The 13,389-nt window shown below is 35.5% G+C and overlaps 3 protein-coding genes across 6 annotated transcripts; 1 reads left to right on the top strand and 2 right to left on the bottom strand.

The window, feature by feature from the left end:
• The first annotated feature begins 409 nt into the window (after positions 1 to 409).
• On the top strand, positions 410 to 5,866 carry LOC139778840 (serine/threonine-protein kinase VRK1). 4 transcript variants are annotated; one of them, XM_071716945.1, is made up of 9 exons: positions 410 to 796; positions 1,626 to 1,678; positions 1,760 to 1,829; positions 1,966 to 2,162; positions 2,247 to 2,460; positions 2,588 to 3,261; positions 3,358 to 3,462; positions 4,345 to 4,398; positions 5,559 to 5,866. In XM_071716945.1, exons 1-9 carry the CDS (start codon positions 640 to 642, stop codon positions 5,565 to 5,567), a joined length of 1,533 nt encoding a protein of 510 aa, XP_071573046.1. In that variant the 5' UTR covers positions 410 to 639; the 3' UTR covers positions 5,568 to 5,866. The 4 variants fall into 4 exon arrangements, with proteins under 4 accessions (XP_071573046.1, XP_071573045.1, XP_071573044.1 ...); XM_071716944.1 differs by having other exon boundaries at positions 4,345 to 4,408; XM_071716943.1 differs by having other exon boundaries at positions 4,345 to 5,866.
• Positions 4,448 to 9,417, bottom strand: Clbn (Nuclear export mediator factor NEMF homolog Clbn). The gene is made up of 10 exons (XM_071716942.1): positions 9,132 to 9,417; positions 8,699 to 8,870; positions 8,402 to 8,604; positions 7,244 to 8,322; positions 6,991 to 7,171; positions 6,567 to 6,868; positions 6,296 to 6,476; positions 5,898 to 6,225; positions 5,544 to 5,809; positions 4,448 to 5,467 (listed from the first exon to the last, which is right to left on the bottom strand). Exons 1-10 carry the CDS (start codon positions 9,185 to 9,187, stop codon positions 5,269 to 5,271), a joined length of 2,967 nt encoding a protein of 988 aa, XP_071573043.1. The 5' UTR covers positions 9,188 to 9,417; the 3' UTR covers positions 4,448 to 5,268.
• A 587-nt stretch (positions 9,418 to 10,004) lies between these two features.
• Rps16 (ribosomal protein S16) lies at positions 10,005 to 11,103 on the bottom strand. Its single transcript, XM_071716947.1, has 5 exons — positions 10,990 to 11,103; positions 10,866 to 10,910; positions 10,654 to 10,785; positions 10,282 to 10,396; positions 10,005 to 10,207 (listed from the first exon to the last, which is right to left on the bottom strand). The coding sequence occupies exons 1-5, from the start codon at positions 10,996 to 10,998 to the stop codon at positions 10,062 to 10,064; spliced, it is 447 nt and encodes a 148-aa protein (XP_071573048.1). The 5' UTR covers positions 10,999 to 11,103; the 3' UTR covers positions 10,005 to 10,061.
• Between the last annotated feature and the right edge of the window lie 2,286 nt (positions 11,104 to 13,389).

The raw sequence follows: 13,389 nt of genomic DNA, 5'->3' as shown, positions 1-13,389 counted from the left end.
AGCATTTATTTTTATAATTTATTTCTTAATTTAAATTAAATCTTTTTTAAATTAAATTTTAAATTAAATTGCCATTTACGGTCCAAGCCGGGATCTTGGTGGCCCGATTATTCTATTTTTTTTGGTGTGTGTATTACACATATCTTTTCCAACATTAGTAAACTGCGCGCCGACCAGATTTGTCAGACTTTGGGAGCTTTCCAGCAAGCGACACAAGTCGACACGAGCATCGTTCTATCTTTCTTTTTTGGTAATGAGTAACAAAGATAAAACGATACTTGTGTCGACTTGTGTCGCTTGCTGGAAAGCTCCCTTTATAACACAGTTCCCGCGCGCGTTGGAGTAAATTCCCCTCCAACCCCGTAATTATTGCGCGCGTAGCTACTTCAGCGCTCGTCGGTTGGCCGTCCGCCGAGTCGCGAGCGTTTGAATTCCTTGGCGACTTCAGGCAGTTGCCTGTCGTCACATGTTCGTAACGGAAGCCTCGCATCCCTCGCATTTACTCGCATTGTTGTGCATATTGGCGCGTAATCGTTTATTCGTTTCTCGCATACGTTATTCACGAACTGTCGATCGGTTCTGTTACGTGACGCGTCCAGTGAGCTGATCTTTGATTTCTTCGGTCGATCCGACGACGTGATGGCAGCGAAAGCAGCAAAGAGAGCACCGAGGAAGAAAGGAGGTTATCAAATGCCCGAGCCGATACCGGCCGGAGAGATTCTCAAGGATATAGCGAAGGGCCAGTGGATCCTCGGCAAGTCGATCGGCGTCGGCGGTTTTGGGGAAGTTTACTCTGGTACGCGAAACGAATCCCGTTGCCCGTTGCTGTTATATTGCGTGACATATTGTGCCCCCGCGTTGTAAACACAAACGGCAAAATACTCGAAAACAGGTCTATTCTTTTTAGCTGAACTTCTTGCACCGTTTATTCTTTCCTTTTTTCTCTCTAGGCCTGTTTGTTTTAGCTGAACTTCTTGCACGGTTTATCTTTTCTCCTTTTCTTTTTACATTGGAGAGAAAAGGAGAAAAGATGAACTGTGCAAGAAGGTCAGCTGAAAAGAATATAGACGTTTAGATAGTAGTTACAAAGAAGAATTATAAATATTGTTTCTTTTCTGCAAGTTTTATATGCACAGTTATCTGCAAAAGACACGTAAAGACTTCCTAATTATGTCTTACATAACTATATGCAGCTATATTGTATTTCTTTTACAAGATATATCTCTTAAGAACATGTTCCTTAACGCTGTGCGGACATTGTGTTTTTGGAGCACTGACCTGGTCACCCTGGGACTTTTAAGGGCCACATCGACCAAGCTCCGATTGACTTAATCGTTGATTAGTCCATTGGAAATGACCAATCGCATTTGTCACGAAGTCCAAATGATTTTTGAAAGTGTTTCTATGCTACAAATAATCTATAAAAGTTCACGTACTATCATCTTTAAGGTTTCAAAAAGTGATTTCTATATTTACATAGGCTGGAACTGTTGCAATTTTTTTCCACTCAAGTGGAAATCATAAATGACAAATTGACTGTGTCTTAAAAGGCCCACGGTGTCCGTGCAGTGTTAAATATTTTAGTTATTGTACTACGTAATTAATTGATTATTGATTTATTGCAGCTGCGCCATATTCTGAAAAAATTCCTAAAGATTATCCTAATGTTATAAAAATTGTAAGCATTATATCTCCTTATTCTTGCTACTTTTTTCCCAGTTTTCATCCTAACTTTGCTTTTCCTTAAAATTTGTTTTAGGAACCACATGGAAATGGCCCGTTATTTGTAGAAATGCATTTTTATATGAGAAACTGTAAGTCAGATGAAAGTAAGTCTAAAAGTAAAATTTATTTTTAATATTCTATTACATGATTAATTTCTGTTAAAATTGCAGTCTACAACGGATAACATTATCCAATTGCATAACAAAATATTCCAGAGATAAACATATAGTGTCTTTTTAGTTGTTAGCTGGCAGAAAAAAAAGAAACTTGCTGCGCTCGGAATCCCTAGATATGTGGCTTCTGGAAGTCATGAATATAAAAATACAAAATATCGATTTTTAGTAATAGATCGATACGGAAAAGATTTATGGAAAATATTTGAGGAAAATAACAAACAGTTTCCAGAACATGTAGTATATAAACTAGCTTTGCAAATAGTAAGACAATTGTAAAAAAAATATTTGTAGTAAATAACTGTTTGAAGAAAAGATAATTTATGTGTTATTCTAATAAATTTCTAGATAGATATATTGGAATATATTCATCACAAGAACTATGTACATGCTGATATCAAAGGTGAAAATTTGCTACTGGATCTGCATTCCTATGATCAAGTCTATTTAGTTGACTTTGGTTTAGCTTCTCGTTGTACATCGAGCACTGAATTAAAAGTTGACCCAAAGAAGGCACATAATGGTACTTTACAATACACAAGCAGAGATGCTCATATGGGAGGTAAGAATTAGAAATTTCAATAAAATTTAGCAATTCTGGTACTTAACGCAATTTATCAATTTCTTTTGAATATAAATTATAAAAATCATTATTATACTTTAAATATGTTTTCTTTGCTTTTTTTTAGTACCAACACGTCGTGGAGATATTGAAATTTTGAGTTACAATATAATTATGTGGTTATGTGGTTCGCTACCATGGGAAAAGTTACTTGAACCAGTTACCGTTCAAAATGAGAAAGAAAAGGCTTTCAATAATATAGACAGTTTCTTGGCCAAGTGTTTTCATGGATCTGTTCCACAAGCTGTACATAAATTTATGACTTTATTAGCCAGTATAAAATTTAATGAAATACCGTCTTATGAAAAATTGAAAGAAATATTAACAGCTGGCATAAAAAAACTGAATCATAAACCAGATGGGAAATTAAAATTGAACAACATTAGCGTGGCAACTCCACAGAAAATTAAAAAACCCATAAATGGAATCAGAAAGAGTCCTCGTACGAAACATTTAGATGTTCCAAGTGCAAACATTCCTATGGCAAACTCAAGAAAAAGTACTATAGGTGTTGTAATTGACAAAAAACGTTGTAATATGAAGGATATTGAGAAAGCATTAGATGATATGGATTCTGATGGTGAATATGATATACAAATTCTTAAAAAAGCGAAAAAAGAATCTACTGAAAAAGCGAGTAAGATAACGAAGAATACAGCTTCATCACGTCGAAAAAAGATTTCAATAGGTTCAATCAAAGATGACTCTGAAGATGATTCTGAAGATGATTCTAATATAGAGGTAATTTTAGTAATCTATCTGAAAAAGGAGTGCGTCACTCTTAATTTAATTTTCAGACTTTTTTTGTTATTAAAATACTTATTTCTACCATTCTAGCCGTCACCAAAACGTCCAAATAAAACACAACGGAAAAAGCCGGTTACAAATAAAACAAGACGAAAGGTCATGTCTTTGGATGATTCAGAAACTTCTGAGCCTGAGGTAATAAAATTTATATATTTAATCCTCAAAAGCCACACTGGGGTGTCAAGGATCCTAACGAAATTTTGGAATTACGTTTGGAACCATTATTTTTATTTTTTAATGCGTATTTTTTGATAATTTTTTTTACAAATTCTGAGATTACCATTATAATTCTCAGAAAATTTACGATTAATTGAAAAAAAGAAAAACATTATGTTGATTTTTCGAAACTTGGAGCGAAAAATAGCTGGGAAAAATTCCAGACTCTAGTGTGGCTTGCGAGGGTTAATTTATAGACTTGTATTTTTCTGCGATTTATATAAATAAATATTCAATCAATATGTAAATAATATATAAATAAGTATTTAATATATCAGAGGTAATCTTTTTTCGCCAGTTAACAAAAGAGACGGTTTAATTCGATCTAACTCTATTTATTAATATAATACTCAGATACACAACGTCTCAACCATGGTTTGTGATCCTTATCAAATGTAAACTAAGTCATAAATTTAAAATGTGGCTATTCAAACTGGAGTTTGTTGGCTTTCGGATGGTCTTGACAGTTCTCTCTGTGCTTTGTGTACATCGAGACGAATTGCGATGCCGCGCCGGGTTCTTTGAGACTATGTTACCGTTGCAAGAAGCCCTTTTTTACCTTCGATGACATATGCAACATGTAAATCCGTAATTTAAATTATTTTAGTTTTATTATCAGTTTTCCTAATTAAGATGTTTCGTAGAAAGCTACATTTTAAATTTATGACTTAGTTTATACTTGATAAGGACCACAAACCATGGTCGGAACGTTGTGTATTTGAGTATTATATTCATAAATAGCAGTTGGGTCGAATTAAACTGTCTCCTTTGTTATTTAATATATATTCAATATATGTTTAGATTGTATCAAAAGGAACAAAATCAAGACCTGCTGCGACTGCTAGTAGGAGTAAGGTAACCACGAGTAGGTTGCAATCCAATAAAAGAATACCTAAAACTGAAACTCATTCAGATGAAGATATATTTGACATGTAGTTTCACGAAGAATAAAATAACAAAGTACAATTATATATGGTATTTGTACTGAAAATGAAATTATGTAACTTGCATTTATACATTTATATTTATTTGTACATGGTCTCTTACGCATTTAACATTAATAATCACCAATAACATGACATGTTGATCATGATGACGCTAATGACAATATTATCTTAGGTTTTTGTATATATGTGAATAGTTTTCAAAAATGAAAAGAATTTGAATTATAAAACTGTTATGATAGTTATAAAAACTGCTCTTATTTAATAAAATAAAATGTTGAATGCACGTTGCTGAATGTTATTTATTCTTATATATACTGAATATAACAAGGTCTTTAATTTCTTTTTCCTTGGTTACAATATAATCACAGAAATAAATAATCGTTTGGGGAATTAATTCTGTTTATTATATTCGGCATGTAATATTTATCAGACGTCTTCCTATGTTTTCAAATAATAAAATTCCAAAATGAATTAATCGGAGGGTTATAAAATTACACTGCCTTAAAAAGATTTTACGTATTTACATATTTTATACACATATATCTACTATATCCAAACTTGAGTATTTGGATTGAATATTTGTGATAATTGTTATTAATAGTAAATAATAGACTTTACACTTTCTTGTTAAGAAAAATACATAATTAATATGTTTGCCAATTAATATTCATTAAATATTGTCTGTTTGAAAAAAATTCGCAATTCCCTTAAAAGTAAATTTGTGTTGCAAATAATTAAAAATCATTTATTTGAATTAAAATTAGCACTCTTCAAACAATTATTTTTTTAGCTTTTGAATCTGAGGGGCGCTTATTTTCACTTTTCCAGGTATATTCCTGGCTATTGTCTCATCCTTAATTGCCTTTAGTAGATCTTTTTCACGTGAAGAAATTTCTTTGTCTCTAAGAAATACGGCTATAGCTGTTTTGGCAGCTTTGCCTCTCTTACCAATGCCAGGTGTCAATTTCACCTTAAATCTAAAATAAATATTGAAATGAATATTGAAATGTTATAAATAAAAAGTTATATTAAGCGTTTTATGCAATCACTTACTTGTAATTTTGTAAGGTATTATAAGGCGCCACCACAGGAACAGCAAACAGTAACTCGTCTTCTGAAAACAGCTTTCCTGTTAATTGATCGAGCATATCAACTTCAGGAACTGGACCTGCGTCTTCATCGTCAACGTTATCTATCACATACATAGATTGCGGTGGAATATTTGGTTTTGGATTTGTCTTTTTCTTTCCTTGTTGCTTCGGACCTGATGGATCTTTAGCCCTATTTTTTCTTTTATCTTCTTTGGCTGCGCCTGCCGACTGAATAATTGGCAAAAATGTATATTAGATTAAATAAATAAAATTAGAGAGCAAGTACTCAGTAAAATTGAAAGAAAGAAAATAGAACCTGCAAGACGAGCATTGAAAGTCGTCTATCTTCCTCATCCTGATCTTTGTATTTTTCTTTCATTTTCTTTAGTTTCCCCTTTTGTCCCCGTTTTAATGCAGGTTGCTCTCCTTTTTTGTTATCACTTTCATTCTTATCATTCTTTTCAATCTTTTCTGTTGATTCTATTGATTCTGTTCGATGTGCTTTTTGTTTCGCCTTTGCATTTTTCTCCATAGTCGATGCATTTATTATAACAGGCTTATCATCTCCTAAATAAACTACGTTTTCTTTTGTGTCCTTTTGAGATTGTATCAAGGGCTGATTATTGTCAACGTGTAATTTTACCCTGTTCAATGCAAAATAGCATATGTAGCATTTGATTTTAATTTATAATCGAAAATTTTATATTAACTTACTTTGGGCCTGAAAGATCAATTTTAATTTGTGTATCAGGAAATTTATATTTCGTGTCTTCTTCAACTTCTTCACATGCATCTTTCTCAGCATTATCTGTTGTGTGGGATTCTGATTCCACATCTTTTTCTTGGTCCTCTTCTTGAATTGGATTTAATGTATCTCTATTTTCTAGATTTTCATCTAACATCAAGTTTTTACAAGTTTTTGAAAATGTATTAACAATTAAAGAATAATTTAATTAAATGTTAGATGATTTTCTACGTCATTTACCTTCGTCCGAATCACCTTCTAACTCTATTTCCTTGTCATCTTCAACTACCGAATCCGCTTTTTCGCTTTCCTCGTCTACTGTTTTCACCCTTCTCTCATCCTTATGTCGTTCTATGGAACTGTCCTCCAGGCGAAACATGATACCCAATCCCATAATTAATTGACTTTGCGTCAAATAATTCTTTTTTCCACGTATCATGAAGGATCCGGTAGTAAGATATTCTCCGGTAGGCGCACTCTTGGATACTTGATCATGATGCACCCACCATGCACTAGCTATTACTTTCGAATCCCATGCTATGCTATGAACATAATATTAATCATGTTTACATACATCTTTATAATAATACTTTGAAATAATACATGTATATGTAAATTTGATAGTTTTACCGTTGTAAAAATAAAAACCGTCATAACTATGTACCTGTATGCAACAGCCATTGTACCTGCCTCTGCTAACGATTTTGGCGGTACAGGATTGCCACTGGGATTTTTTATTACGACAGAACTAGCACCAGTTAAATCTGCGTGAACATATAAATCTCCCGCCTTTAGATATCTTTTCACTATCAACTCGTTCTGCTGTTGATCTCTCCCTCCAATCACTATATATCCATACGTCAAAGTTAGTAAAATTTCGATGTAAATTCGACGTAATTATTAAAAGAAAAACGTACCTAAATAATTTTCAGATGTAATAAACCAATAAAATTTTTCAAACCAATATGTCTTTCTTAATTTATTAATGGTATGTATGGTTTGCACTTCTTTCAATGTTTGCTTTGTCTTCTTTTCCGCCGACTTCAAAGCTTTTCCATGGGATTCTATCGTTTTTTGTTGCTTCTTTGCAGCTGTTTTCTTTTGACTGTAGTACTTTTTGGCGTTACTGAATGCTGAATGAGCCAAATCTATATCAATCATCATAGGTTTGAGCTCAGATTCCTCGTCACTGTCTTCATAAGGATCGTGCAATAGCAGAGCAATATGATTTGTTTCTAATTTTAATTGTTTTACAGCAGAAGCGACCGGATCACCTCTGGCTTGAGCTTCTTTCAATAAAATTTGAATGTCCGGCCAAGACATCTGATTTGCCAAGGCGCTTTGTATGGCTAATATAGCGTTATCCACTAAAGCCTGATTCCTTGAGATCAATTCTGCTTTTTGTTTATCTACCTCCTGTGTCTTTTCCAATGTAATCAGTCTCTGACTATGATCCTTTCTTACTCTTTCTAATTTTTGCAGAGCTTCTCTTTCCTGTTGCAAAGCCTTCAAATCTATCTTTTGTCCTTCCATCGTAGAGAAATATTCATCCACTGCGGCGTCAAAAGAATCAAACTCCTTGAATGGTTGATTATTATATTGCTCAAACAAGAAAGGATGAAATTCAATGTTAGTGAATATAAAATCTTCCTTGCCATCTGGAGTCAGTTTCGATTCTTTTTTCTGTATAACATAGCCTTTTGAGATATTTTTCTTTGCATGATCCATCATGTTATTTGCCTCCTCGAGCGCTAGGATTAATTTTGGCATATCTTCAGTGATATTAAAATCCTTGCCGATTTTGCAACCAAGATTAAATCCGGCTTTAAGCAAAACATGATCGATCACAGCTGCGCCAAATTCTAATAGTGGATTTAACACTTTTTTAAGACTATCTCCCTCCTTAGCTTTCTCAATATGCTCATGTATTACATCTATAGGTGGCATAGTTGTGGAATGAGCTTTATCTAAGGGATATTTTTCTTTCACTGCAATTCTAAATATTATATGATTTTATCAGTACTTTATATGATGACATATGTGTTTTACGTTATAGACACATTTTATACATTTACCTAATCTTATCTCCTTCTGTATGAGGCCTTAGCACGTATAAAATTACCATTTCATAATCAGTGAGGATTATATTACCACGATCGTACACTTCTAAAATTACGTGGTAGGCAGCTTCACCACTTCCGAATTGTAACTTTATTATCCGATCCGTACCAACTTGCATAAGACTCTCTAATCTTTTATTTTTAAGATGTTTGCGCATCTGCAAGAACACAAGATATACATATTTATCGTTATTAGCAGAGCTATTATATATATATTTTTTTAAATTAATTTAATTATTATTTAGCAGATACCTTCATGGAGAAACCTGAAGGAGCCACATTCTTTGGCCACTCAAAATCTGTCGTATGGATTCTGTTACCAGATTCGAGCAAAAGAACGCATTTTTCCTCGCTCCGCTGAAGACGTATAAGATACGTACGGTGATCTATATCGTATATTTGATTGACACGCATGCCAATAAGCCTGAAAGTTTTTACAAGGTTAAAAATAATTTGGAGAACTTGTGTTAACCTGTTAATATCATGATATTATATCATTCATATCGACGTTTATTTAGCAATGAGAACTAATTGCGATTGATTTATGTATCTATTGAAATAAAATAAAATTGATTATATATATATTTTTAAGGTAAATTACATATTTTGAGAAGTGGAACGTTTTGGTCATAACCTGAACACGTTATTAAAATCAAGTCACATTCTTCTAATCTTTCTCTCTTACCTTTGTAGTTCAGTAACTGAACATACGAGATCGTAAGTGTTAAATCGCGTCTTCATTTTTAGATAGGTTGTGCTTTCTCTTTGAAAAATTTATCGAAAAACACGGTGACAATTTAACACACTTGACAGTTTATTCTACGTTGCTGGCTTGCACAATATGACGCTACTCGGGACTCGGGACCACTTGTGTAGAATGAGCGAAAAGTCACGTCATATGCGCAAATAAAATATAGATAAATATTTATCGAAAATTTTGTGTGAAATTAATCTTATCTATAAATCATATTCTTATCCGTTAAATTTTGTTGAGACTTATCTTCTTTCTCTCTCTGAGCTGGGTATATATAAACTCTCTCTTTCTCTCTCTCTCTCTTATATTTTCTAAGTATAGAAAGTAAACACACAATTAAAAAAGGGAAATAATTGTCTTCAGTTTTAAAAATAGAAAAATACAAAATAGAAGAAGTTGAATTTATGTCTGTTATAAAGATTACTTTGTATTGATTTGAAAATTTCAGAGAAAAGTTATTTAGAAGTTACAATAATAATCCTATATAAAAAATATATACATATATATATACCTTAGAGGTAAAGAATCGTACCTACATTAGAAATTGAGAAAAAACAAGGTTCAAAGTGTATTATTTCTATGAAAATTTCCAACTTTTTCTAAACATTACATCTTACAATTAGTAATAATAGGCATAAGACCCTTTATCATTATACAATGCAAACTCCTGGTATATTGGAAAAAGTAAATTAACTCTATTTTGACAAAAACTAAAAGGTACCATTCTTTACCTCTCAAGTCTAAGGTACAGATATATACCTACCATTAGTAATGTAGGAAATGAGCAAAGAAAGATAGGATACATATATTTAAATGTTTTTTTTTTATTCAATAATATGAATAAGATGTAAACTGCAGATATTAACGATAAGATTTCTGGTATCGCGCTCTGGCACCTGGACCACCGAACTTCTTTGGCTCGCACCTCCTTGGGTCAGCAACAAGGAGAGTACGATCGTATTGGATAAGGATGTCCTTTACCTCCTTCTTGCTGGCTTCATCAACATCTGAAAAAACCAACATTATTGTTAATAATTTAAAAAATTGTATAACTGCATACTCGTCGTCAATTTATGCTTACACTTTTGATAGTAGGCAACGAGAGCTTTGGAAATAGCCTGTCGAATGGCATAGATCTGGGCAACATGACCACCGCCGTTTACCCTCACTCTGATATCGACTCCGGAGAACTTCTCCTGGAACACAAACGGAAACAGCCGTTTCAAAAGTTGTATCTTGCTCACGCCCATGGCAACTCGAAGACGAGATCGCTTTCAGAATCTACTGCTAATCATGAACCATCATGTTCGGAATAAGTAGAACATCACGGACCAAGCTACGAGTAGTCGCGACAAATTCGTGTGACAATTTGCACCGCGTTGCTCCAACGTTTTCTCCACGATCGGGCTTCAAGGGTCACCAAGGTGGGCCCTGCGTTCCCTGCGTCACTCACCTTGCCGAGCAGCAGGATGGGCTCCTGCAATTTGTACTGCAACACGCGGGGCTCCACCAGCTCCAGCGGCCGGCCGTTGACGCGGAGATTTCCACGGCCACGCTTGCAGTAGGCGACCGCGGTCGCGCTTTTCTGCAACAAGAGGATTCGCATTAGACACGCCGCGCGTTAGCCACGCGTGGACCTAACCTCTCAACCGCGCTCCAGCTCACCTTGCGCCCGAAGACCTGCACGGAGTGGATCGGTTCCTTTTGTTTCTGAAAGAGGAAGGCGGTTCGATCAGTACTCACTCCCGTTCGTGTCGACGTAATTCCGAGGACGGATCGCGAGACTCACCTTCTGCATCTTGGCGACCGGACGGCACGTCGTAGAGAGGAACAGAAAGGAACGAAAGGAAGTTGTCCGCGGCGCTCGCGACACAAGCTTCCGCGAGACGGAAGTGACGGAACAACGCGGCATCTAGCAAATGAAACCAGACGCCATCGCCGTAGCGTAGCCAATAGAATTCAAGTCTCCGCTATAAATTGTAAGCGCAGAGAGAAACCTGAGAGCGGAATATAGATAGATATAAGAATACAATCATCTATTTGAATGTCGCAAATGTCGCGGATATCTATTCCAGAATATTAATACGCCTATTCGTTAGAACGCGAGAAATTTCAAATTATCCGCGCGGAAGATCAAGCACCCTCCGCCATATTGATGACGTCACCTTACATTTTTCCAGAATGCGCAGACGCGACGGCGGGAGGACACGGAGCGGATCGTACCCCGAACGAGTGGCGCGTCGCGAGTTGTTTAATTGGTAAGAGTAAGTTTTATTTTGTCTTGCATGCATTATTTAACGCAGCACCTATCGCGTAGGATAGATTCAGCGCTCGGGTATTAACGATTTGCAAATATACGCATTTCAGTACGGTACTTGTTCGGTCGAAAGCGCGTCGCGCTGGCAATCGCGAAAGTGACGAAATCGCGTCGTATTTTCCAATGTCGCGAATATCGCGGATATTTGTCAAAACTATTAGTACGCCTATTCGCTAAAATGCAAAAAAACGATCGTGATCATAAGCGAGCGTATAGTATTCGGTTTTCAAAATTCGGAAAATTCGTGATCGCGAAGTTGTGAGAGCGGGGTGAGTAGCGACGCCATGGGACTCTTGGGCCTTGGCTCGGCTCGGTTTGGCGCGAGAAGTTTCGCGCGCGGGGGATGACGGGTCTCCGCCATATTGATGACGTCAGACGTTCTCCTTCATTTCATTTCCACTTTCCAGATCGCGGCGGACGCGGAAGGACCGGCTCCGAAATGAGTGGCGTCGCGGCTCATTTAATTGGTACGTACAACACATATTAACTTTGCGTGCGTTATATTTACTGCGGTATCTATCGCGTAGCATAGATTTAGAGTTCGGGTATTGATATTTCTCGAAAATACGTATTCCGCGGTACTTGTACGACCGAAGGCGCGTCGCGCGAGCAATCGCGAAAGTGACGATCGCATTTTCGAGGGTCGCGAATATCGCGGATAAAATATTAATACGCTAGATTCGTTAGAAAACATGCAAAATAACAATCGTAATAATAGGCGAGTTTATTATATGAAGTTCGGAAAGTTCGTGAGCGCGAAGTTGATATAGGGACGCGTAGCGACGCCGCGCGCCGCGGCGCTTTCGGCGCGAGTTAACCGCGCGCGAGAGACGAAGCGCTTCCGCCATATTAATTACGTTCTCCTTTTCCAGAACGCGACGAATACGACACGGAGACGGATCGGTTCCGGAACGAGTGGCACGACTTATTTAATTAGTAAGTATGTAACATGCATTAACTTTGCATTTCACATTCATTGCAATAGCTATCGCAAAGTATAGATTCGGCGCACGGTAATAATTAGTATAATAATCTGTTCGAACGCGTATTTCGCGAAAGCCTTGTTCGGCGTATTGTAAAATCTATCGCGCGAATCTATCTAGTGACGCGTCGTTCTTAGCATCCGAAAAACCTTTTATGCCATCTTACACAGATATACATTTCGTTGTATTTTTATTTGAAATATCGATGATATCGAACGTGCCATAATTTCTTCTATATTTATTTCTCCGCTGTCGCAATATAATTAAGTACGCGTCACGTACTTAATATCGAAAGTATCACACAAGATATAGCAAAGCCGCGCGATCATTGTAGTCTAGTGATTACTGGTAATCGCGTTTAATTGTAATAAATATTTTGTTTGTTTCAGGAAACAGATGTGAGTGCCACGAAGAGATAACAATGCGGAAAAAAAGAACCGAAACTAAGGAAGCGAGGACCAAATGTAACAGATCGCGAGGTGAGCATTTTATAATCTGTTATCTTTTATTAATAATTGTTATACTGATGGAAATAAATATTTATTTAAGCAGTATCGTTTTTAGATCACTTTATAATATATACACATGCACAGAAAAAAAAAAATTCTTGATTTGAAAATATATTTAGTTTAAAGTTCCAACAACATGGAAATCTTGAAATGAAATTATATTGCGTTAAACGAAGAAAATTTGCTTGAATGAAGTCATTTATATAGTTCAACCAAGAAAAAAATGTTGAAATAAAAAGTTGAAATTCTAATAAGAAGATGTAGATTGTTTCGTATATACGCAAGATTACTATAAGCTTCTTATAAGAATTTCAACTTTTTATTTCAACATTTTTTTTCTTATATAGAAAATATATAATATAATATATATATATATATAT

The sequence above is a fragment of the Temnothorax nylanderi genome, unplaced genomic scaffold (assembly GCF_030848795.1).
Source record: "Temnothorax nylanderi isolate EJ_2023f unplaced genomic scaffold, tnyl_v1.0 TNYL_tig0198_pilon, whole genome shotgun sequence".
NCBI classification, from domain to species: domain Eukaryota; kingdom Metazoa; phylum Arthropoda; class Insecta; order Hymenoptera; family Formicidae; genus Temnothorax; species Temnothorax nylanderi.
This window is presented reverse-complemented; position numbering and strand designations above follow the sequence as displayed.